Below are 25,882 nucleotides of genomic sequence, written 5' to 3'. Positions count from 1 at the left end.
GCGGTAAACGGCAAATATCATTTGACCAGATTTGCAAAAAAAATGGAATTGACGTGACGAGGGGAGACGGTCTACGATAGAAAAAAAAAACATCTGAAATTGCACCGCCAGACTTCGAAACAACCGTCGGGCCACTACTGTTAAAAATAACAAGAGTGTGCAAATACTTAATAATGGAGGTTCCCACGATGGCAACGGTCTCCAGGCCTAGGAGGGCAGGGGCACGTTCCGAGGCCATGATCAACGGAACAGCACATGAGAACAAAAGACGGCACTCGAGAGAAATATGTTCACAGAAATATTTTCCCTTAAAGGAGTTGGTCGAGGAGGTTTCCAAAAAAGTGAGCTTGAAACGTTTCGGGCCTGGTAGGCTCTTCGTCAGTCAAAGTAAGAACACTTCGTTCTCCTTTTCTTTCAATCAAAGAAAAAACGGCCGGAAAAAAGAAGTTAAAGAGGCGGTGCAACGATATTCAATTGGAATGTTTTTCACTTTACACGAGCTTACTGGCACTAGTGGGACTCAAAGATATTCGCACGCAACGCCACTGACCAAGAAACTCCTTTGTTGCGCTGTAATTTCGAGCAAAAAACCGAGTGTTTTCATTCAATCTCTCCTTCGCAAAACCTGATGACGTAGCTGGGCGGTAGCAGTACCACCCAGTGACGATATTTCAATGCGGCTCATAGATTGGACCCGAGCATGGCGTGGACACTCGATTTGGGCTCGTGATAATCTATAGCTCGAGAAGCATTCGGGTAGTGTCCTGTGCCCAATCGCTGCAATGACGACAACAGCCGAACCATAACAATGTCTGGAACTCAGCGCGTGTCCTGTGCCTTACCAACCCCAGCGCATGGCTATGATCAACATTGGCGGCATATAATAGGCTCCAGTTCACGTGGCCGCTTGTTCTGGCTGCGAGCTGAGGGGGTGAACTCTGCTTGTTTGTCTTTATTTTTTTTTCTGCGACTTCGATTGCGTGTGGTAAAAAACGAACGGGTATTTCACAGGTCATTAACGTCAAGGATCCGCTCTAAGCGGTATTTGCGCAAAATACAAAAATAATTGCATCGCCCCTTTAATTCGAAAAATGCTTACCGGTTTGGGGGTATCTACTCAACTAAATTCTCGCTTAAAAGTTTAATATATCACGATACCAAAGCAGCAAATGCTATGGAAATAATGAAATATAATGTTATTACTGCCATTCTTATCATAAAACCAGTTTTTGGGACATGTGGTTGGACATAAGCCAACCATACCTGGTGTCATGTGAAGCCAATGAGAGGCCCAATGTTAAGCGTTTGCTCGTGTCGCATTAAACGATGAAGCGAGAAAAAAAAACAGTGCGGCACCGATGAGAAGATCTCAATTAAATTTCCATGAAAAAAGACGGCAATGATCCTTCCGAACTGTTAAGGCCCTTCGGTTCTAAAGTATTAAATTTATAAATAAATTCAGATTCTTTATTTTTTCGATCTCTGGTGGTCCGAAAGCCCCCCTGGAGTATAATGAAATTAAAATCAGAAAGTCCGTTATGTCCTGCGGAGTTTAAGTGACGAGAAACTGGTCCGGAAACGTGTTTACGTATATGACTTTTATGTAGATTCATGCGTTTTCTTATGTTTGTTTTAGTTTCTCCTATGTATTGAATTTGGCATTTTTTACATTGAATCACATAAATAACATTTTCCGAATTACAGTCAAAGGTACCATTTATTTTCCAGTTAAAGTTATTTGCTGTGCTACGAATAGAGTTAGCTATAATTATATACCCACATAAATATATATATATATATATATATATATACACATATATATATATATATATATATATATGTGTGTGTGTGTGTGTGTGTGTGTGTGAAAACTGCAACAACGGAGGATTTAATCTTCGACGTTTCGGCCGGGGTCCGGCCTTAGGCAGGAAGAACTTTTACAGATGAACGCGGGTGGTATTTATAGACCGACACGCGGAGCGGCTCTGTTTACCAACACGGCCGGAAGGCCGCGCATGCGCGGTAGCTATGTGGGCAAAAGCGACCCGGCTGTCCGTGTTTTCGCCATTGCGTTGTGTGGCGTGCGCTCGTTGTTGACGTTGTAGGGACGCTTCTAGCTTTATATGTGGGTCGTGTTTCCTGGCAACGTATGTCGTATGCTGTGCCCGACTATTTGAGCTCGCTCCGAGCCTGAACGGCGGCGGTATCGAGACAAACTGTGCGTGGACAGCGTTGCCTACGAGGATCCGTACGCCGTAAAAAAGGCCTGCCGGGCTTCCGACGTGAGCTTGCTGTCACCGAAGTCGACGGCTCACGTCGTCGTTTATTTAGTTTTTTCGCCCAGCCAGTTCACGGCTGACACGAAGGAGGCGTACAAGTCTCTCGAGGCCTACGATTACTTCAATTCGGTTTCCGCACTGCCGGCGGGATCAGCAGACTCTGGGTCTGCGGAAGTGCTTTATTAATGAAATAAGTACACACAGCGTCTTCAAGTAAAAGTATGCTATTCTTCTTACTCTCATGACCACAAGGCATGACAAGCAGTAACGCTTTGTCCGTTCTGCAGTCTTGGCGGTAATACGTTGCAAGTAACGGTGTTACCAGGAACGCGTTACTTTTTTTCAGTAACGTGGTAAACTACTCGCTCCTTGTTCGACGCAGTAACAGGTAACGTACTTACGTTACTATTTCAAGTAGCGTAGTTTCGTTACCTCGTTACTACAATTACACTTCAATTTTTTCCGTGTTTTTAGGCGTCAAGCTCTGTTTTTCTTTCCGTTTTTTCTCATGACTATTTAGCTGAAACCGTAAAAAGAGGTAAAGTAATTATGTTCAGTTTCTGCATGAACATAATGTTTCTTGATATATGAGCTTATGCACACCTTTATCGTCAAAACCATAAAACGTGTTAAATCATAATTAAAAAGTAACGCAGAAGTAACGTGCGTTACTTTTCATCGGTAGCGGTAACGCGTTCCTTTCATTTTTAGGCAACTTAGCTCAGTAACGCGTACCTTTGATTTGCAAGTAACGAGTAACGTATTACGTTACTTTTTTTCGGTAACGCCTACAACATTGCCGTTCTGCCGCCGATCCCCTTCTGCTTGGTATAGCACGGGCGTAGCGAGCCTCTGACGGGCGCTTGGCCGGTGCTTTGTGCGCAAACACTGTGGCAACAAAATCCGGGTGGTCTCGATCAGATGACGGTTTCCCTGCACATAAGCAAGCCTCGGGACGGAGATTGAAACGGAAGCCGCACTTGCCTCCAAGAAAGTGCTTGCCGCACAAACGGTCGTTCGCGCGAGGAGACCATAATTTTCGATCCACGGATATTATCCACCTTCTATGCCTTTCAGAGTCTGCCGGGAACTTGTGGAAACTCATTCCGCGACTTTTCTTGCACAGTTGGGTGCAATTAACGGCAGCACAGCTTTGCGGCATGCTGAAATGCCATGACGCCCATGCGAAACGTGCGCTCTTTTGCCCACACCCCCCGACTCCGGCGCGATCGCAGCGCCGCCGCAGCGCCGTGACGTCAAGCCCGCGTGTCGGTGTATACAATGCTACGGTCGAGTCCAAATTTCAGCGGAGTGACATATATATATATAAAAGCTGTTCGTCGGCGTTCGTTTTCGCCTTCGTCTGTGTGCAATTCCGCCCCCACATAGAAACGTCTGCAACGCTTGCAAGGCGCGACCATGAAAGCGGCAGTTTAGCGTTCCATCATTCTCGAGCCGCGTTCCAATAGAAGTGTCAGTCAGTGACTGTCGAAGTGCGGTCGAAGCGACCGAAAGAACTAAAAAAGTTCGAAAAAATAAATATATAGTCTTTCCAGCTTTTTTGTTCTCGTTAGTTTCTCGCATGTTATCCGCGAGCAAGGTGGGTGAGCGCCACAACGCACAACTAAAAAGCGACCTAAAAACATTCGCATTGGCAGGCCTGGTGCCGTGCAAAACCTGTAGCTGCTTTCCTTTTGCAAGGAAAATGACGGGAAGAAACGTGGACAAAATTGATGCGAGCCGATCGCCCGATTGCCTCTAGCCAAATAGCTCGCAAATTCGCACCTGCGTAGGTATATTCTCGGTATTGGAACCATGGTGGCAATCACAAGGGTTGCACAACTTACAGAGTACTGGGTCCGCATTTATGGGAACCAATATCTTTATTCAGCATCAACATGTGCAAAAGAACAAATCACGCCAGATCAGCCAATATGCAGGGTGATTCAAAGAGAGGCCAGGCTTTTTAAATCGACCGCAAAATTCGGTTTCTTAACCTATCGCGCTAAGACTTTGTGCAGCGTTGCCCACATATTGTGCATTTCTTTTTGTAAATTTTGCAAAGAACGAACTTGCCTGAGGAAAAAGTGAAGAAAGAAAAAGGCTTAGCTTCTATGGAAACGCAGCGAAGCCACCAGTCTTCAAACAACACGGCGCCGTTTCGCACGGGAGACAAGAGATAGCGCAAGCGGTCACGACGCCAACTGCCGCCAACGAACGAGCATACGACGCCGAGAGGCGGCGTCTTTAGAAGACAAGGAACTGCAGTTCCTTGTTGTTACCGCGCCTGTTTTTGTTTCTGCGACTGTGGCCACCTGCGGAACGCGCACCGCTTTTGAGTCAAAAAGATCGTCTGCTAAACACGCCGGCACTCGGCGCCGTATACTCGTTCGTTGGCGGCGTTCGTTGCGCCATCTCTTATCTCCCGTGCGAAACGGCGCCGTGTTGTTTGAAGATTGGTGGCGTCGCTGCCTTTCCATAGGAGCTAAGCCTTTTTTTTTTTCATTACCTTTTCCTCAGGTAAATTCGCTCTTTGCAAATTTTACAAAAAAAAAAAAATACACCATCTGTGGGAAACGCTGCACAAAGCCGTAGCGTGATAGGTATACGAAACCGAATTTTGCGGTCGATTTAAAGAGCCTGGCCTCTCCTTGATTCACCCTGTACTTAAAGCAACGTTACTAAAACACTCAGTTGGGAAACTCGCCGTCGGAACCTGGGCCGCTGGCGTCCACCGAGACCGAGCTAAATGCGACAACAGCGCCACTCTTTTTCGTTTGTCTGTACTATGGTCACCTCGAGCTTTTTGAAAGCCTGTTTTTGCGTAAAAACAAACTGAAAAGACTCTTTTTGTATGAAATTTATTGGAGTTTAGTACCAAATGATGGGCGCGTGATATTTCTATCATCTTTAGTTCGCAAGGTTTTGCGGAACAATTAATATTGTTTTTATACAGCCATGCCTCAGCGGGCCTTTCGGGTAGCGCGTCCCGACCTAGGTGCATTTTAACTTCGGTAGTTGAACGCGGCGCGTCCGCCGTGGAGACTGGGGTGGCACCCTTGTCACCTGTACCGCTGTATCTGTTCTTAGAGCCAAAATAGAAGTCACGTGCAGTTCCTCGAGTGGCCGCTGCGGGAGATATGGTGGCGTTGTGTTCGTCATTAGCTAGGTGCTCGAAGACAAATCGGGGCCACTTTTTCAAAGCTGTCTCTATGGGAGTTTCCCAACGGAGTGTTTTAGTAACGTTGACTTTGTTGCAAGTCGTGTTGCAAGTTGCGCCAGGGAACGGTGACACGATAGAAAGGCAGGACAAGAGGTTTAATATGGAAATCGGCTCAGAGCCGGGTACGTTCTAGCCACGGGCGCAAGGCACGAGTTCATGCGCACGAGCCGCGGAGCTCTATCTGCTCGGCTGCTCAGTGTAGCGCTATCCAACATCTCCCCCATACAGAAGAGTCAAAGTCTTTGGGGAGCCTTGACGCATCGGCCACTTCTCGTGTGTGAATGAAGATTGCCTTCACATTCTGCACGTGGCTCTTGAGCATCTTCGCTGTCAACGACTTCCGCCCCCCGACATTTGCAGGAAAAGGAACAAGATGAGTTCGGTTACGTCGCACAACCCCGTTGTCAGTGTCTACGAAGTAAGACCTGGGTTCCTCTGCTGGTCTCTGCACTGTACCTTTCTGCTTGATGTCAGTGATCCAAACTTCTTCTCCATTTAGGACTTCGGGCAGTGTGCGTACGCCATGCCGTCGATTGAAGTCTTTCTTCTGGTTTTCTCGGTATAGTTCTTCAAAGTCGCGAAGTTTTCTCATGTCTGGCATGTGAGGCATGAGCATCTCGGGAACAATAGGGAGCTTGGTTCGTAAACGTCGACCCATAAGTAGTTCAGCGGGGCTGTAGCCGTTCTTCAGCGGAGTCGACCTGTAAGAGAGAAGGGTCAAGTAAGGGTCTTTCGTTTTTCCATTGATTTCTTGATGCATTTCACGGCTGCTTCCGCATGTTCATTACTTTGGGGAAAATATGGGCTTGAGGTGGTATGTTTGAACCCGTATTCTCGAGCAAATGTAGTGAAATCTGATGACGAGAACTGAGGCCCATTGTCGGACACTACCACCTCTGGAATGCCGTGGCGTGCGAAGATTGATTTGCAGTGGTTAATGACGGTAAGCGATGTAAGTTTCTCAACTCGTGCTATCTCGGGGTACCTTTAGAAATAATCTGTCATGATCAACCACCAGAGGCTGTTGAAGTAGAAAAGATCCATTGCAACGCGCTGCCATGGTCGGTCAGGAAATTCCGTGTCTAGAAGCGGCATCTTGCGGTTGCACGTGGTTTTGATGCATTCGTTGCATTGCTTTACTGTGACAGTTATCTCTGCTGCTATTTTTGGCCACCAGACACAGTCCCTTGCTCTTGCTTGTGTTTTCGTGATGCCGAAGTGGCATTCGTGAAGGAGGTGCATGATCTCTTTACTGCACGAGACAGGAACGACGACACGGGCTGCATAGAGAAGCAAGTCGTCTTCTACGGTGAGCTGGTGTCGGTGCTCAAAGAAAGGTTTCAGGTCTTGTGGCAAGTCTCTTCTGGATGGCCACTCCTTTGAGCTTAGTTTTCGTAGCTGGTTACAGACTGTGTCCGATTTTTGGCTTTCTTTTAGCCATTGTAGGGAATGGTCCTTGACTGGGATAGCTTTGTTCAAGGAACAGACAAAAGCTTCGACGTCTTTTTCAAGGTCTGTGTCCCCTGTCTGTTGTAGAGGTGCTCGGGAAAGTGTGTCAGCAGCTAGCAGGTCCTTTCCTGGTACATATTCTACGCTGTACTGGTAGCGCATCATCCTCATCTTCAGCCGCTGGAGTCTGAGTGTCAAGTCGTCAAGAGTTTTCGACATGAGGATGGGAACGAATGGCTTGTGGTCTGTCTGCAGCTTGAACGTTTTTCCAACCACGTAGTCCTCGAACTTCCCGCATGACCAGACTAAGGCAAGAGCCTCTTCCTCAATCTGCGCGTAGCGCTTTTCAGTGTCTGAGAGCAATCTCGAGGCGTATGCAATGACAGCGAACTTGCCATCTGTTTGTCGCTGCCGGATCAGTGCTCCAAGTCCGAAGGAGGAAGCGTCTGCGCTGACGACTGTATCCTTTCCGGGGTCGTATACGCTCAGTACGGGACGAGAAGATAGTACTGTCTTCCATTTGTCAAATGCTTGCTGCTGTGGAGAGTCCCAAAGAAACTCCTGCTTCTTCGACAACAAGGATGAAACTGGCTGAAGAACCTCTGAAAGGTTTGCCACAAAGCGGGCAAGGTACGTGGCCATACCCAGTACTCTTTGGAGCTCACTTTTGTTTGTCAGGCGTTTCATCTTCAAAAGAGCTTCTACCTTCCTTTCATCGGGTCTGATGCCGTTGTCGTCTAGTTGATGGCCTAAGAACGTGAGCTTTTGGACGTCATATAGGCACTTGTTTTCGTTGAGCGTCAATCCAGCTTTGGTTAATCGCTGCAGTACGGTTCGTAGCGTCCCGTTGTGTTCTTCTTCGGTTGAACCCCAGATCGAGGATTTCATCCATGTGACAGACTACTCTTTTAATGCCATGCATAAGACTAGACATCTGTTTTTGAAAGTGCTCTGGCGCAGACGATATGCCGAAAGGTAGTCTGTTCAAGGAAAACCTCCCGAACGGTGTAATGAAGGTGGTGAGCTTCCTGCTGCCTTCGTCCAGTGGAATTTGCCAAAATTCCGAATTAGCATCTAATTTTGAAAATATCTTCGCGCCGTGCAGCAGTCCGAGTGTGTGCTCGACGGAAGGAATGGGATGCCATTCTCTCAGGACGTGGTGGTTTAGACCAGTAAAGTCGACGCAGATTCTCACCGATTCGTTAGGCTTGAGGACGACTACCATGGGCGCACACCATTCGGTTGGTTCGTCGACAGGAGAAATGACACCGATTGTCTGCATTCGCTGTAGCTCCAACCTTGTTTTCTCGTACAAGGGTATCGGGATACGGCGTGGAGAGTTGATACAAAATGGTTCCGCTCCATCGCGCAAGCGAATGCGGTGTTCTTTTTGCAGCTTGCCGAGACCTTGGAATAGTGAAGGAAATTCGACTTTTGGGATTACCTTCTGGGTGACGGTATTGACGAATGTAAGTATCTGCAGATCATTGATGGCGGGCTTTCCGAGCAAGGACGTGCGGACGTCGCGAAGCACGTAGACGTCTTTAATTGTTGTCCTGTCGCGGTAAGCGAGTTCGAGTCTTGCAGCGCCCTTAGTTGCGAGAACCTTTGCATCGGGCCCGTAAAGTTGACCAGGTGCTTCTGAAAGCAGAAGCTGATGTTTAAGCATGTCGAATGTTGCTTGTGAAAGGACGGTTTCGTCGGCCCTCGTGTCGATTTTGAATTTTACGGGTTGGCCTTGAACCAGGATCGTAGTCTCCCATTCCGAAGTTTCGGAGGACTTGACTGCTCCTAAAAATCCTTGTTCGCTGTTGGTTTCAGGCGCTTCAACGAAGTCGACTCGTCGAGACCTGCAAACAGACGAATAATGTCCTTTCTTGTGACAATTACGGCACACTTCCGACCGCGCTGGGCATTGGGCGCGTCCGTGCTGCTCTTTTCCGCACCAGCGACACGGTCTCTGAACGCCGCTTTTGCTTGAGCTTGGAGGTGGCTTCACTTCTGGGTGAGGTCGTTCGTCGTTCGCGTGAGCAGATTTCCCGAAGTCTTGACGAAACGTTTTTGGTTTGTTCCTTGTTGACGCGCCGCGGCGACTTTGTTGACAGTCAACTTGTCGGGATTGAGTTCAGCTTGCTGCTGACGTACGCTTTCGACCTGTCGGACCGTCTCAAGTGCCTTCTGAAGCGTGAGGTCGGCGTCGAGTTGAAGTCTTGCTGAGAGCTTCTGATCTTTGCTTCCTACTACTAGACGGTCTCTGACGAGCTGTTCTTGAAGTTCGCCGTAGTCGCAGTGCTTCGAAAGTGCGTGGAGCGCCGTGACAAAATCTTCCGCAGACTCGCCTTCTTGTTGAACTCTCGTGTTGAAACGAGCTCGTTCGAAAATGACGTTTCGCCGCGGGATGAAATACTTCTCGAACTGCTCCATGACGACTGTAAATTTCTTGGCCTCCTCGGCAGACAGCTGGAACGTGCCACATATATCCACCGCTTGGTCTCCCATGATGTAGAGCAACGCATCTATTTGGTGTGGCTCGGGCTTGGCGATAAGTCCGGAGGATGTGCGGAAACGTTCGAAACGTTTTTTCCACTTCGGCCACTCGGTCGGTGATGAGAAACAAAATGCTTCCGGTGGTTGTATGATAAAGGACGCCATCCTTTATCGCGCGGCTGCAGCCGAAGATCCCCGAGAGCAAAGTCGCCTACCTTCGTGTGGGTCCCTGGTTGGCGCGGCGGTGCCCGCTGAAGAGCTCTTGAAATCGGCTCATCGTTGGCGGCATCCCACTTCTGACACCATGTTGCAAGTCGTGTTGCAAGTTGCGGCAGGGGACGGTGACACGATAGAAAGGCAGAACAAGGGGTTTAATATGGCGATCGGCTCAGAGCCGGGTACGTTCTAGCCACGGGCGCAAGGCACGAGTTCATGCGCACCAGCCGCGGAGCTCTATCTGCTCGGCTGCTCAGTGTAGCGCTATCCAACAGACTTAAGGTGAGAATCTAGGCTTAGGCCAGTCTCGCCACCGCCTGCTACAAACCCAAAGCACCCCCCAACGCTAACAGCGTTTTCAAGGGCGTGTATTTGCGGCAGTTGCTTCCTGCAGTTGCTTGCTGCAAAATAGATGGGTTGAGGAGATCTTCGTCTAAACACCTCGGTGAACGCAGAACAACTCGCACTTATCAAAATAGACGAGCTCGACGAGCTGCTCCCGTTGAATACTCTCTCCGAAGACGCCGTCAGCCGACCAAAGCGGAAAGGAAATCTCGGGGACATTTATGAAAGCAATAATGACTATATCTAAATTATTTGTTTCTGAAACATAAAAAGTCGATTAAAATACTATTACGGCACAGAGAAGAAAGTTTATAATTAACATTTCACACGTCAATTATCTCTCCAATCATTGAGAGCCGAGAAAAGGTGCTTAGTTTCGTAAGCACCGGGCGGGACTCAGAGCAGGGGTATACCCCCACCCCCCCCTTTCTTTTTTTTTCCTAAATGGCGTCTAACGGCGTACATATGGGTAGAAAAAATTGTTTTATTAGAAATTTGCAAAAAATGTATTAAATCCCTTAAGAAAATATTTTCTTCTTAACGGTGAATAGCCATTATTCGGTTTCTTCGTTCTTTTTTTTCATCTTTTACTTCTCTGCGAGCAGCAATACCATAAAACGAGCATAAAACCGATGAACTCTACACAAGCGGCATTGACTCGCTCGTAAAATCATTTCACGACGACAACTGCTAAGGGCTCATCAACCGCATTTGAAATGTTTATGGAGGACGTTGTAGTCCGACCGTCGTCGATGCCGACAAACGCATGAAAAACGTAAACCCTCCAGCATCCGGCACGGTTTCTCCAGTATTCAATCCCCTGATCCCCTCATTGCGAAGCGAGAACGCTGCCACAGAGCCAGGCCAGCTGCTTCGACGCACCGCAATAATAAACCTAACGAGTTGAGGACACCTGGTCAAATAAGTCTCACGCAGCACAGACTAGACGGCGCAAGTGCCGGCGACGTCGCATCACGCCATCTGAGTCTCACACCACTTCCGTTAGGTGGTTTGGGTGTCTGTGCATATAAAAACGATGTATCGCAAATTGCTGGACAATTTTTTTTTAATGCGTGAAACGTTCTGGCATTACCAGCGTTTAGCGATATCTTCACCTCGTGACTGTACCGATCACTGATCTCTATGTCTACCTGCTGGATCACGTTTGACCAGCTCCGCCTATGGATGGGAATGCGGTCACAGTCGGCCATCTTTTTGGTAGAGTTTTATCATCTCTAGCCATCATAGTAATATGGCGGACAGCGCAATGGAGGCAGGTTGCCATAAATAGCCGTGGATCTATAGTACACTGTACCGTGGGTGATATTGCGTGCTTGATTGAAGTTGTTCGACGAAGCAGATTCTTGAAACCCGGCATGAATGGTAGCCTCGTCTTCGAGGACCCGGCGAAAGTTCTACGAAAGCGCAGCACCGGGGGAGATCAGCGCAGCTCGCATCGAAAACAGACCCCGTACCGGCGTCTGCTTTCGAGCTTCTTTCGATGCGACTTTCGGTGCGTGCTGTGCTGCTTTTCCCCGGTGCTGCGATTTCGTGAAACTTTGACCGGGTCCCCAAAGATCCGGCTATCGTTCACTCCGGGTTTAAAAAACATGTTTTGTCAAACAATTTCAATCGAGCACGAAATATCACCTCGCTATTTTGATGGGAGCCTGCCACCATAACTGCCACAACGCTGTCTGCCATTGGTGGTTGAAAGTGGCTGCAGCAGCTGTGCCTTAGCTGGAGGTAATATAACTCTACCAAAAAGATGGCCGCCAGTGGCCGCCTTCGCAGAGCGGGCAAACGCGATCCAGCAACTCTCATAGAGATCAGTGGCACCGATATGCAATCGGTGTCACGTAGTGCAAATTTCCCGCTAAATTCGGCAGTGAAGCTGAATTGGTGTATAGGTCATGTTACATCAGGTCACGCGACGTCAATTTGCCCGCTAAATTTAGTCGGGAAACTGAATTTATGTGTAGTTCACGTGACGTCATTTTCCCCGCTTAGTCTAGCGGGGAAACTGAATTGGTTTCGAGGTCACGTGACGTCAGTGTTTTCGCTATATCTAGCGGAGAAACGTTATCCGGCTTCATGAAATCTGGGGCGGCTATAGCCACGTGATATGAAGTTGTGACGTCAATGTCCCCGCTAAATCTACCGGAGAACTTGAGTTGGCGTTGAGGTCGCGTGACGTCAATTCTCCTGCTAAATCTAGCGGGGAAACTGAATTCGTGCAGAGGTCACTTATCACGAAGTCATGTGACGTCATTTTTTTCCGCTAAATTTAGCGGGGAAACTGAATTGGTGCTGAGGTAACGTAATGTCAATTTCTCCGCTAAATCTAGCGGGAAGCTTAATCCGGCTACACTTAATAGGGCTTCACTTGATCCGGCTTCACAAAATCCTTTGAGCCGAAGAACGTTTTACGTTAAAAATGAGCGAGCACGCATTAGGGAATTGTAGTAGACCGTTTCCGCAGCCAGCTAAGCACCCGGATAGCGCTCCGTAATCCGCCACAAGACCCTGAACTATGCAGACTAGGCTGGCGGCGCTCATGCACAGCTGCGGCGTTTTCTTCACGGATACCGTAGCGGAGGAGGAAAACGGTCTACTGCAATTCCCTATCGGGGGTGGCTGCTCCACGCAAGGTGCTGAATGCAGCAGAAGAAGCGAAGCACGTCACCACAAAGTTGCATGAAGGTCACCAGGCTTACTCTGAGATACGTAAGGAAACCTTAGGGTCTGATAAGGTGTGGTAGTTATGGTTGCGACCGTACTGTAGATATACACGGGGCTGTTTTATGGCATTGGTACTTGCAGAAATCTGGAACCTAAAATAAACGAGTCGCAAGGCAGCACCCCTGTTTATCTTTCTGTGTATTTCTCCGTGTGTTCTCGGGCTCTTCTTCTTTTTTTTTTCGCTGATGCTGCTTATACTTATGGTGCTTGAAACGTGTCTCCCACAGGTGTGTTTACCATATCCCAAAAAGTGGACCCTCGATGTCCGCCTCTTAACGTCATACAAGTGTCATGTCATCGCCTTCTGCGATCCTGGCCGTGTGACAGTAGTGGTTGTGGATGTGACAGATGCCTGTTCTGCTGCAGGTCGTTCTTCATCTTAACAGGCCAGGGAAACTCCAGTAGCAAGGAGTTGGGAGTCAGTGGAGATCGTGAAACCCTGCGCTCGTGCCTCGACACTCACTTTCAGTAGCACTTTTTGCCGGGACTTTTAGCATCAACTGCCAGGATCGCGACATCAAACAACATGACACGCCTTCTTCTAGGGAGTCATTTGTTGCCACATCGAGACACTGTTGATATAGGAAAGAATAGCACGCCAAACACACGAGTCGAAGACGCGTTCCAGACACCGTACTATAATGAATCACTTACACGCCCAGGCTTCCATCTTAAGAAGCTCCATTGCACCAGAGACTCAATCAGAACACTGCACGCTGTAAAATGCATTTAGGAGTCTGGTGTTCCACGAAAGGGCATGTGGTCCAGCAAACAGGTGAAATCTGGTTTGTAGTCCAAGTACGGCAATTTAACCCCGCTCACCCAATGCGTGTGTAGAGCTTGCCTTGCTTCCGGTTCGTTAAAACATTTTCCATCCGAAAATAAAAAAGCGACGCTAATGATATGCAGTTAAATAATAATACAAAAAAAAAACGACGCTGACGATATGCAGTTGAGGGCATCGCATGCAGTCAAAAATGTTCCTCAATTCTACATTTGCCAGAGCGCCCCCTACCGACCAAAAACATTCTTTTTGAACGGCGTGACAGAAGGATGCAGATGTTCGAAAATATGACAGATTAGTCAAACGCTGGCTGATGCGGAGCGCAATTTCGCCTGATCTTGCGCAGGGTATTTTTTTTGAAGCAGCCAATGAGAGCTCGGCGTAAGAACGCCGAGCTCTCATTGGCTGCTTCAAAACAAATACCGGGTAGATCTCAAGGCATCTAACATCCAGGTCTACCCACTATTCTTCCAATCAAAGCCAATCAGAACGCGTCGTCGTTCTGACGTCACCGGAACCCCTGCGGTCAAGATGCAGACGAACGACTTGCTCCCCGCATTCATTGGCGACGCGAAGGACGCTGGGGAGCATCGATAATCCTCAATTTTCTTCACTTCAGCTGTTACAAATTCTTCGTCCACGCCAGTTTCATTTCTACAGTGCTTATTGTTTCCTCGAAGCCTGAGTATAGCACTTCCCTCGTACTTAATTGACATAACAAGACGCAAATTATCGACAGTTCGTTTTTTTTTTTTATGTTCTCTAAGGGAAGCTGGAGGGTTTTTGTATTTAAAGAAATACACTTATATTGTCTTTATTTGGCCTCCAGGAATATCTGAAGCATTTTCTGATTGGGTGCATAGAGGCAGCAGAAAATGATTTTCAAAGTACCCCTGATGGCCCCATATCCCGGAGCGTCTGTCACAGAAGGAGTTCTCGGAACCTCCGCTCTCGCGCATCTTCAGAGCCTTTCGAAGCTATGCACGCGCACTCTTCGTATTTTTAAAAAGGGCAAAATAATACGTCACATCACGACCGGTGCCAGGGGGGGGGGGGGGGGCCTTAAATTGCAACCTGGCAACTTTGTAGATGCACGCGCGGCCCTCGAGCACCACGCGCTAGGCGGGCGAAATATCCTCTTATGATGTAACGACTTGCAGGAGATTGTTTGTGTCTTCTCGCGCTAATTCATATTTTTAGGGAAAACCATTGCGACATTCAAATTCACGGGATAAAACTGCGCTAGAACCAACCTCTACCTTATTTTTTGAAAGAAGTGTTTCAGGTTCCCTTTAACGGCAACATCATACGTCTTGGCGCAAATCTATAAGAGTAATGCTGGGTTGAAAGGTTGCAGTGATGTGATTTGAATTGGGAAATGTTGCGACAAGCATTGACTTAATTTTTGCAATTTTGCATCATCAACAGAGACAATTTGAGGCCGAGAGGACGTAAAGGAGGGAGGCATTACCGCACCCCCACCCTAAGTCTCCCAAGAACCCCTGTTATCGAAAACAAATGTCGTACCCAGATTCTTTCAAGGAACAAAAGTTTAGTTTTTGGTAAGATGGTAATTTTTAGGTCATCAAAATGATTATGAGCCATGCTTTGCCCATGATACCATATTCTTCCGTAATGTTAGATCTGCTGCTAACACCTCCCCCAGCCGAATTCCCCACCCACCTCCTCTCCAACCCTTACCCATGAATACGCTCATGTCATCAAACTAGTATGTTAGGAATCAACCAATAAGTGGTAAAAGTCACCAGTGCTGCGGTATTACCTTGCACAGAAGAACCTGTATGAAAAAAAAAAAAAACGATTGCGGTGTTCAGGTGTACCTGTCGACGAGGCGAGGATCCTGGATCTCCCGGAGGGTGGGGCCGAACGGCAAGCCGATTGACTTTGCGCTGTCCACCAGGGCGAGCATCCTGAAGGGTCGCCTGCTGCCTCTTTCCGTTAGCCTTGATAGACACGAGGCGTTGCTGAACCGCAACTTCAACCACGAGGCCTATGGGCTCCGGCCCAAGCACCGCATAAACGCCCAGCATCCTACCACGAATGACGCCCTACCGTCCCTGATCGTCAGCGGTTTCATCCGCATTAAGAAGACCATCGTTGAATTTACCGAGGACGGCGTCCTTTTTGAAGGTGACGAGGAGGTAAGTTGGGAAAGGATCCTGACTATACAAAGGAATTTCAAAATATACGAGGTGTTTTACAAAACACCGACCATAATTAGGAAGCTCTAGTAGATCGTTTCGATACCATTGATAACGATCATAACAATGCCCGCTAAGGATGCGATGCATTCGCAATGGCGTGGGCGATGCATCGGGTATCGTTATTGTTGGTATCGGAGCGGTGTATTATGACTTCCTACTGTCGTGTTGAACTACGCATGGCAAGAAAATAGGGTGGACATCGTATTTGTAAGAAACAGATTTCACAGCGGATTGTCTTCGGACAAGAAACAACTTCTCAATGCCAGGCTCGTCGCCCGTTGCACATAGTTCACTGAACTTATCATTCCAAAACACGGCTTGGAGAGCTCTCGATGTATGTGAGAGTTTTTTTTTTAAGTGTCCATGATTTGGCACTCGTATAAGACAGCTCCTAATGCCGCCCACTGTAGGTATATATTGTTTAACCCCAAAACACTCATTCCGGTGGGTGTCATAAATAAATGGTCATGTCATGTAACGTCTTATTACAGCACACTCTACATTCACAGTGCCGCTCAATGCAACAGAGGGCGAAGGGACGTTTTTTTAAAGTGGTGCCTAAGCTTTTAGTAGAGAACAAAATTAAGAGAGAAATTGGCGTTTACTAAACAATTAGGCAAAGCATCGCCAAATTGCTGCTTTTCTGAACTAAAGTAAACGGAAACAAAAATCATAATTGATTATAAAAGAGTCAATATATAAAGAAGGGAGAGAGAGAGAGAGAGAGAGAAAGAGATTACACAGTGACAATATACAGAATAAAAAAGAAAATCAATTTCCAAAAGTGTCAACTCTTACATTAGTTCATCTTTACTTTCTGTGGCTTATACGCTTGAGCTGGAGGCATACAAAGACTGAGCACATCATGGTCTACTTGTTGGTCTTCTGTCAGGCTCTGTCTTGTCGCGAATGTCTTCCTTTCAAGGTTTCATTCAATGCAATCGCGCTACACGTCTTGGATGTCATGGACCTTTCTGCATCAAATGCAATGGGAAGAGTCAGTTTTACCTATCTTATCGAAGATTATTTTTAGTGAATGCTACCTTAAGTCTTAGACGATGTAATGATGTCTCAATTGCTCTTGGGATCCCTAGAGGAAAACAGAAATAGAGCTGATCATCTCTTTTGTATAGATAGGTGTATTGATATCGACGAGTTTCCCACATAAACGTAATTGCTTTGCCTATATTCCTTAATGAAGTATTCGGTTCGCTTTAAGAAAATGAAACTAAGATCGTTAACGCGTTCTCGTGGGCATCTCTGGCGGCTCTGTTAGCAGAAATACTCCCGGATATCCCACAATGAGCGTAAATAAATGCATAAGTATGTGATATTCCTGGAATGAAGCATGGCGTGCAGCTTCCCGTATTTCATTTGCAGCCTGCAAATATGCACTATATTTTTTCATTGACGAGAGTTGGTTAAGTTCACAGGGGCAGCCGACATCCTGCAACAGATAGTGAAATAGTTAATAGCTAATGTAAAGGAAACAAATGCTAAAAGGAAACAAATAAGCTCACACGGTGATAAGCCATCGTTCCGCCCTTTCGTGCACGTTCCCGACGACGATCGTTTTCTTCCTGCTCTCATTTCTCGTTGATATCGGCGTACAAACTTTCTTTTCTTCGAACACTATATGGATGCTTGGGTATATTGTCCTTGTTCCATTTGGCTTTACCGGTCTAAACAGCCGTCTTATAGTCAACGAATATTGCCCAAAAATTTAGGCTTTCAGTTTCTATATGTTTAACGGTTAATTGTATTGTAGCGAGCTCTGCCATCGTTGATGATGTAACGCGGCTTATATTTGCTTTTAATGATATGCCTGTATGGAATGCATGCCCCTAGAGATGATGATGCTGGAATCGTGGAACCACCCGTGAAGATGTGACTGAAGTATCAATAGGTCCGGTAGATGTATTCAAGAGCAATTTGCGTGATCACTGGGGTGGGAATTGCTGATTTTGTTGGGATCTCTGAAATATTTGTGTAATTTATAAAGGGGGGGGGGGGGTTACGTACATAGCAAATACTTCGAAATAATTGCTGCTTGAAAACAACTGGGAATATAATCTTCGAGCACTCTTATGACTTATTCGAAACGAGATGACGGCCTTTCGGTCTTAAAATTTCTCAGATGGTGTTTGTATACCCGAGTTGTGTGACGAAGATGAGCACGCGAGATATCCTGTGTTTATAAAATGGTGAGCAAGATTACTCGTACTTCTGTTAGTTTTCTCAGATTAGAAGTACAGTTAAGCGGTACTAAGCTCGCGCGAAGAACTTTTGCCTGGGTACTTTAGAATTCTATAAGGAGATATCGTGATGCTTTCTTTATAAGCACCCCCAAGTTCAAAAATCCATAAGTGCAGATGCAGAGCACCTTCATTTTGTTCTACTTATCATTTTGAATCTTAACGAATGAGGTCAGCTGCTTCTTTAGGCGTTTTATTTGTGCGTTCAAAGTCATCTGTCTATTCAGGGTTGAACCTATCAGATTGTGTTTCGTAACGTATGTAATAATAATTTCATATATTGTAGTTTGGTACATATTTTTATGTTTTGGTGAATACCATCGCAGCAGACCTACCTGGTCATATGTTGAGACAACGGTGGCGAAGGTACCACATTGTAATGTCAACGATATCTTGTAATAGCGCTGTGTTCATATAAATAGACCTACTCAACACCTAGAAACCGATGTCGTCAGCATAAATTGACGCATGTACAGTTTTGAAAACATTTTCTCAAGGGCTATGAGGAATATGCTAAATAAAAGATGGCTGAAAATCCCTTCTTGCAGAACTCCATGCTTATTTTTACGAAAACTGTTTTTTTTTTTTTTTTCATTTTCACCACACAGCAAATTGTGTCTCTCACCGAGGTAGTTGAAAATCAATGTGTTTAGACGCCCCCTGTTTCAAATCCTTCATACCATAAAAACTGACCTCACGCTCTACAGAATCGAGTGCTGAATTTATCCACGAATGCAGCTATTGTTTTATATCTGATGGTTTTCATTTCTTCTATGCTAATTACTCAATGAATGACATTGTACATATGCTGATTCTTCCCCGCCCAAATCTGTTTATGGCGGAAGACAAACGTCCTATTTTTTCTAGATCTCACACTATACGCTCCATGAGCCTTCTCTCCATCACTTGGCTAACGAAGTTAGTCAATGCTATTGGGCGCTACGGGTTAATCTTGTCCCGAAGGACAATTGATGAGGCGATTATAACTGAAGCGAACTAAACGTTTAATGGGTGAACTTCAGCCCAAAACAAAATAGAAAAAGGCTAGCGTCGCAGGCGTCGATGGCGGCGAAACAGCAGGATCGAACACTGGGGCGAGACTGACTTCGGCTCGCCACGCGGAGTCCCTTATGTAGACGCGTTGGCTTCTGGAACAATAGGCCTAGAAGTTTCGGCTCGTAGAAAATTCTAATCTCGAATAAGCAACTGGGTTCTCGAATTTACCACAACGCGATATTGTCACGGGTGGTGACTAATAAACAAGAAATAAACAGGAATAAATAAACGTTTAATGTGGCGAACTTGTGCCAAAAATAAAAGGGTACAAAAGAAAGATAACAACAGAGCGTCGCGGGCGTCGAAGGCGGCGAAGCAGCACGATCAAACGCTGAGGCGAGAATGACTCGACAAGGTCGCGGGCGGCCTCTTATCTAGAGTACGTCGCTATCTCGAAGATTCGGCGAAAGCGGGTCGAGCGTCGCGTGATCGGGGCGAGAATGAACACGCACTTTCTAGAAAACAAAAGCAGAAGATACATGGATATGAATAATAGAAGTTACGTGCGTGCGCTACATGAATAAACGGGAACTTTCTGGAGGTCCGAGACCGAGCGTTGCTTTCTCAGCCCTGCGCGCGGCATTACTCCCCCCTTTAAAAGTGCATCGCCCCGATGCAGTGTAAAACGACGCCAATTCCTTTTTCGAGGAGCAGTTGGACGCTGCCTTCCAGAAGAGCTTCACCGTGCATGGCGGCGTCGGCCATAACGGTGACGAAAACACTCGACCGCGGCGGTAGGTTCACATGGTCGGCGATAACTCGGATCGCGGTTGATGTTGTGTTGGTCTCCACCGGCGGTAAAACAGGTTTCCGCAGCGTCAACTGGTTTGCCCCGAGGTCGATGACGGCGCCATACTCGCAGAGAAAGTCCATTCCGAGGATAACGTCCCTCGAACAGTCTTGCAGAACGACGAACTTCACAGGGCACGTTTCACCGTGCATCTCGACGCGAGCAGTGCATCTCCCGACTGGCGTGATGAGATGTCTTCCGGCGGTTCGTATTTGGGGTCCATCCCACGGCGTCATGACTTTTCGCAGGCGGCGAGAGAGCCTCCCACTCAAGACTGAGTAGTCTGCTCCGGTGTCCACGAGTGCCGATGAGTCGAGGCCGTCAATAACAACGTTTAAGTTGTTGGACACCGAAGCAGGAGCGTCGTTGTGATGCGTATCGTCGGGAGAGTGGGAGCGCTCCGTCGTTCGTGGAGGCTCTTTACGTCGGTCGTCTTCGGCAACTCCACCTCCAGGGGTTGCCGCGCCTAGTTTCCCCGGCGAGGAGCGAGGGGCGACAGGCTTTCACGTCGGGGTCGGTGCATCGGCGAAGCTGGACGTCGCGGTGACGGCGACCGGAACTCTCGGCGGGACGCAGGCTCGGGGGACTGGGGTCGTTGCAGGTACTCGTCGATCTCTCGAGGGCGTTCACCATACCGGGGGCGCGGGTCGCTTGGGTGGAATCCGCGCAGCCCGAGTCGACGGTATGGGCATCGGCGGTAGGTGTGGTCTGCCTCCCCGCAGTGGAAGCACAGAGGGCGTCGGTCGGGCGTTCGCCACACATCGGTCTTCCGGGGTGCACGGGGCTCCTGGCTGGCGTACTGGGGCTGGTTGTCGTGGCGTCGGTCGTGCTGCGGCGCAGGAGACTGGCGTCGGGGCGGCGCGACATAGGCGCGAGGAGGAGGCGGTGGCCGTCGGGCCACTGCGGCGTAAGTTAGCGCGGGTTCTTCGGAGACTGCTGCGCTGATGGGAGCCTCTGGTTGAATGGCTCTCTGCACCTCTTCCCGCACGACCTCAGCGATGGAGAGCGAAGCTGGTCGGTCCGTGGCGGGTAGTAGCTTTCGCAGCTCCTCCCGGACGACGTCGCGAATGATCTCGCGAATGCTTGGGATGCTGGACCCAAGGTCGCAAGCGGACGGCGGAACCGCGCTGACGCCGGGTAGCCTCTGGTAGTGGCTGGCTCGGGCTTGCAGGGCACGCTCGATGTTCGTTGCCTCGGCGACAAAGTCTTCGACAGTTGTCGGAGGGCTGCGGACAAGGCCACCAAAGATGTTTTCTCTCACGCCCCGCATGAGGATTCGTAGCTTCTTCTCCTCTGTAGCCCGAGGGTCGGCGCGGGCGCTCAGGCGCAGGACGTCCTCTACGAAGCCGGTGACACTCTCGTTGGGGCCCTGGGTTCTGGTTCGCAGTAGGTCCTCGGCTCTCTCTCGGCGGTGGTGGTTGATGAAGGTAGCCTTGAGATCGTTCTTGAAAATGTCCCACGACGTCAGGGAGGACTCATGATTCTCGTACCAGTGCTTGGCAGTCCCCTCAAGCGAAAAATAGACATTGTGTAGGCGCTGCTCGTCTGTCCAGCAATTGTGGCGGGCAACGCGTTCATACTGGTCAATCCAGTCTTCGACGTCTTCGTACTGCTCGCCGTGGAATGGAGCCGGTGTCCGAGGAGCGACGGGTAGGTAGACGACGGCAGGAGCGGCGGGGGTCTGCGACTGGTTGGCCATCGTCGGCTGCCTGGTCCTGGGTGGTAAAGATCCGTATTCCGGGTGTAGCCCTTGGGTTCGGCGACTTGATCGAGTCTCGATCTGGTCTTCGTTGGGTCCTCGGGAGCTTGGGTTCGGACTTGCAGTGTGGGAACTTGGGGGGCTGCGCTGCACGAACATGCGGTACCCCGCACCTCCACCAAAATGTCACGGGTGGTGACTAATAAACAAGAAATAAACAGGAATAAATAAACGTTTAATGTGGCGAACTTGTGCCAAAAATAAAAGGGTACAAAAGAAAGATAACAACAGAGCGTCGCGGGCGTCGAAGGCGGCGAAGCAGCACGATCAAACGCTGAGGCGAGACTGACTCGACAAGGTCGCGGGCGGCCTCTTATCTAGAGTACGTCGCTATCTCGAAGATTCGGCGAAAGCGGGTCGAGCGTCGCGTGATCGGGGCGAGAATGACCACGCACTTTCTAGAAAACAAAAGCAGAAGATACATGGATATGAATAATAGAAGTTACGTGCGTGCGCTACATGAATAAACGGGAACTTTCTGGAGGTCCGAGACCGAGCGTTGCTTTCTCAGCCCTGCGCGCGGCAATATTACTGAAACAACAAAGCCTGTATCCGGGGCCAGGCATCTAACTTCGACTTTTCACGTGGGAGGCAAGCACGATAATTGTTAGGCCACGAGCACGCTAATTACTTGGTCAGTTGCGCGCGGGGCAGTATCTAAAGGAGACTCCAGGTGTTACGGTAGGCCGGACTTGGGCTATTTTTTATTCTTCGCGTATATTTCCATATTTCAACGTGGAACTATGAAATCTTAGCAGAACGGTTTTAGCTGCTTCCCCAAGTGGCGTAAAGCTGAGTATCGTACACCGTCCAAGCCCTGTAATGACTTAGCGCCCCTACTGAAAATAACTCTTCGGTCCTGATCTGTTATCGAACCATCTCAGTGTCTCAAACTCTCAACCCTTCAAACCCCTTCAGTCCTAGAGACACTTCAGACATATCATACCCTTCAGATCTTTTGAACCTTAAAACATTGTAGCGTTTCAGGCCCTCCACTTTTCAGCTATTTAGATGTCTAAATGACTACGAAGCATAGACCAAATTTTCAATTGTTTAAAACGTCATTGTAAGTTTATTTTAGATATTGTCTTGCATACACGTTGAAACTCATAAATGCGGTAAGAGCCAACGTTTACTCAAACCAGGGCGAAAACAGCTCTTGACAGAAGCGAACATATCAAATAGCCACAAAGTAGTTCTTTGTCGCCAATATAACTTTTGAGGTACTCACAATGGTGCTGGGTGAATTCTTGAGATAAATGATAGTTTAACTCTAAAAACCGAGTGAATACTCAACACACGCACAAACACACGCGCACTGTCACGTTCGCCCGGTCCAACACGCGAAATGATTGAGCCAAGACCAGGGGAAACATTATTAAAAAAATAAAAGTAAATCACGAGCTAAGTATTAAGCAAAAGAAAAGTTTAAACCAGACCAGAGTCCCCATGGTCAAGTCCAAACAAAATCTAGACTTACGCTTGACGCGGCGTGGCTTTAGGAGCGTTGCGGCCTTCGGTGTGGCTTCAGGAACCGGAGCGCCGCCGGGGTCGTCGTGGATTCGGGAACCGGAGCGGTGCCGGAATCGTCGTGGCTTCTGGAATCCGAGCATTGCCGGGGTCGTCGGGGCTTCAGGAACCGAAGTGTTGCCGGTTTCTTAGAAACCGGAGCGGGATCGGTTTCGGTGAGGCCTCAAAAACCGGAGCGTTGCCGGTTTCAAGAAGCGTCGGGTCAGAACAGCCCCCTCAGTTTCTCGCGATCTTCTTTTTTTTTATTTCTTTTTTTTCCCCGTTTCTTCCCAGCTCTACAGCCGTGACACACACAATTTCACTAACACATTTAACGAAAATCACGAGCGCAAAACCAACATTCAGCGCCATTGACAAAATTCTGAGCACGGTCGCGGTGTAGTTGCTGGTGTCGTCACGGTAGTGTCCCCGGCGTCTTTTTGGCTCGCTTAAATGTTTATGAAGCCGGACGAATCAATAAGCGGAAGAAACTAGGGAGTGAACGAACTCTTCTATCCGCACACTGAGTTGTTTCAGGAGATATATCCACGTGTGTTGGGTCGGGATGAAGATATTTCAGCGACAGCTCGTTGCTGCTGCCCGATACAAAATGACCAAATAGCTTCCCCGACGGATATATCCTAAAGGGTCACGTGATCTTCCGCAGACCTGTTGAAACTATTTGAAGGGTGGAGTGCTTTTTAAGAAAAAATTTTCAAAAACTCGACGGCTATCTGAAAAAAAAAAAAACTACGACGGACATCTCACATCCTTCAGAGATTCTTAGAGGGTATGTCTGGCCTTCTAGAAAACATCAATGGAATTCTCTCACTTCTCCAAAAAATTACAATTTCGAAAATTTTTAAAACTTCTGGTGGGCCCTGCTACAAATATTTAATAGGCATGCTATATATTAAGTGCTTTTCAAGATCGGTTAAGGTAAAATAGGCATTCATTGCAGTGAAAGGACTTACCGATATGTTTATATTGTCACGGGTAGTGACCAATAAATAAGAAATAAACAGGAAGGAATAAACGTTTAATGTGGCGAACTTGTGCCAAAAATGAAAAGGTACAAAAGATAATAAAAGAGCGTCGCGGGCGTCGAAGTCGGCGTAGCAGCGGAGACGAACGCTGGGGCGAAACTGACTGCGGCTCGCCACGCGGAGCCCCTTATGTACTATCGCGGACAATATGAGCTGAAAGAGCGCTCCGGCCTGTGCACGGTACTACCTGCGCCGCCTGTCGCATCGCTCCCTAAACACGGCGCACCCTGAGGCCGAGATAAATTCTCACTTGCGCTCACTGCGCCGCTGCGCTCTTCCGGCCGTCTGCTAGCAAAAATATTGGCCGACGGAACCACCATCGCGATGCGTCTGCCGTGTAGCCTAATTTTCACATTTTCAGCTAACATTCATTTCAGTGCATTTCAAGAAAGCTCCACAGTGGAAAATGCGTTGTCACGCTTGTATCTCTTTGAGGAGCGATTGCCTGACGAAGCTGCCTTGGCCCCCAAAAGGAGCCGATCTTAATATCATCGAAAGCATTTGGAGCCGCATCAATTGGTAGCCATGTCACGGCGTCCCCCTCCGCCACCGCACTGCCCACAAATTTCGGAAAGCAATGAGGTGAATGGGAGTGGCTTCGGGCTGAGCCAGACCAGACAGGATGGAAGCCGTGGTTGCGGGTCAGGAGGAATGACGCGGTATTAAATTATTTTGTAAGTTTTACTGCGCCTCAGGACCCCCTGAAGCGGACTTCTGCTGATTGGAACGAAGCTTGATGCTACGGTTGCGACACACTGTTTGACGCCGTTAACCACCCATACTTTTGTGTGGTGCCTCCTTGATCCCCATCTTCTTGTATAGTGCAGTTGAAATTCCACCCCGACTATTAATTTTTTTGTGTCTGACATTGTCCTCTGCAAATATTCTTTCGATTAAGTTCCAGTTTCCTTCTCCTGGCAAATAATACATATGTGTTTGTCCCACTTTATTAATGCTAGGAGCAGGGATGGGCAAAATACATGCAAATATGTATCGAAATACAAATACAAAATATTTCGTCAATAATATATTTAATTACAAATCTAATTACACTTCCAAAAAAACATTTAAGTACAAGATACAAATACAACCAAATGTATTTGGTCTCCTCCAAATACTTTTCCAAATACATTCCTCAAAATTTGCGTCAGCGACTTCAGGGCACCTGCGACGGGTTTCTGGGCATCTCATTTTAATTTTGCATCGCACACTCGGGAGTTAGTGTGCGAGGCTCTAATAACGTAAAAGAAATATAATTAAAAGAAATTTAATCAGCTTGGATGTAATAGGTGAAAAAAGTAGAGCTTCTAGCCGATTTTTGTCGATTACATTTTGGTATATACCAACAAAGAACCGAGACGACCAAGTCGCGCAGCACTAGCTGAAGAATTTTTTATTGTTGCAACTCGCATCATGCAGTTACGAAAATCTGTACGACTTGCGCATTTAGAATGTTCCAGGAAAAATATGGATGGAAATCGAGCTGGAAAGCATCACAAGTTTCACAAGCACTTATTTAGCCAGTCTTCCTGTGAACGTCGATTTCGTCACTATTCTTTCCCTGGAATAGCACCGTAATCACAAAGTCACTAAACGCTTGTGCTTGATTGAGCGACACTGCATGCGGTGCAGAACGTAGTTTTTGTCCTGCTCTGGACAGTGACAATAAATTTGAGGGATGTATTTTCGCCCACAAAATTGTATTTAATTACAATTG

The 25,882-nt window shown here is 47.7% G+C and overlaps 1 protein-coding gene across 1 annotated transcript in view; it reads left to right on the top strand.

The window, feature by feature from the left end:
- Nucleotides 1-25,882, top strand: part of LOC8036567 (flavin-containing monooxygenase 5-like) — a 110,637-nt gene that overhangs the window by 34,418 nt on the left and 50,337 nt on the right. The window contains exon 3 of the mRNA XM_040206520.2: nucleotides 15,361-15,687. Within this exon, the coding sequence (XP_040062454.2) occupies nucleotides 15,361-15,687 (327 nt within the window). The remainder of the gene's footprint in view (nucleotides 1-15,360; nucleotides 15,688-25,882) is intronic.

This window comes from Ixodes scapularis, unplaced genomic scaffold, assembly GCF_016920785.2.
Source record: "Ixodes scapularis isolate PalLabHiFi unplaced genomic scaffold, ASM1692078v2 ptg001583l_1__unscaffolded, whole genome shotgun sequence".
In the NCBI taxonomy this organism is placed as follows: Eukaryota; Metazoa; Arthropoda; class Arachnida; order Ixodida; family Ixodidae; genus Ixodes; species Ixodes scapularis.
Note: the sequence above shows the minus strand (reverse complement) of the source record. Positions and strands in the feature narration are given on the sequence as shown.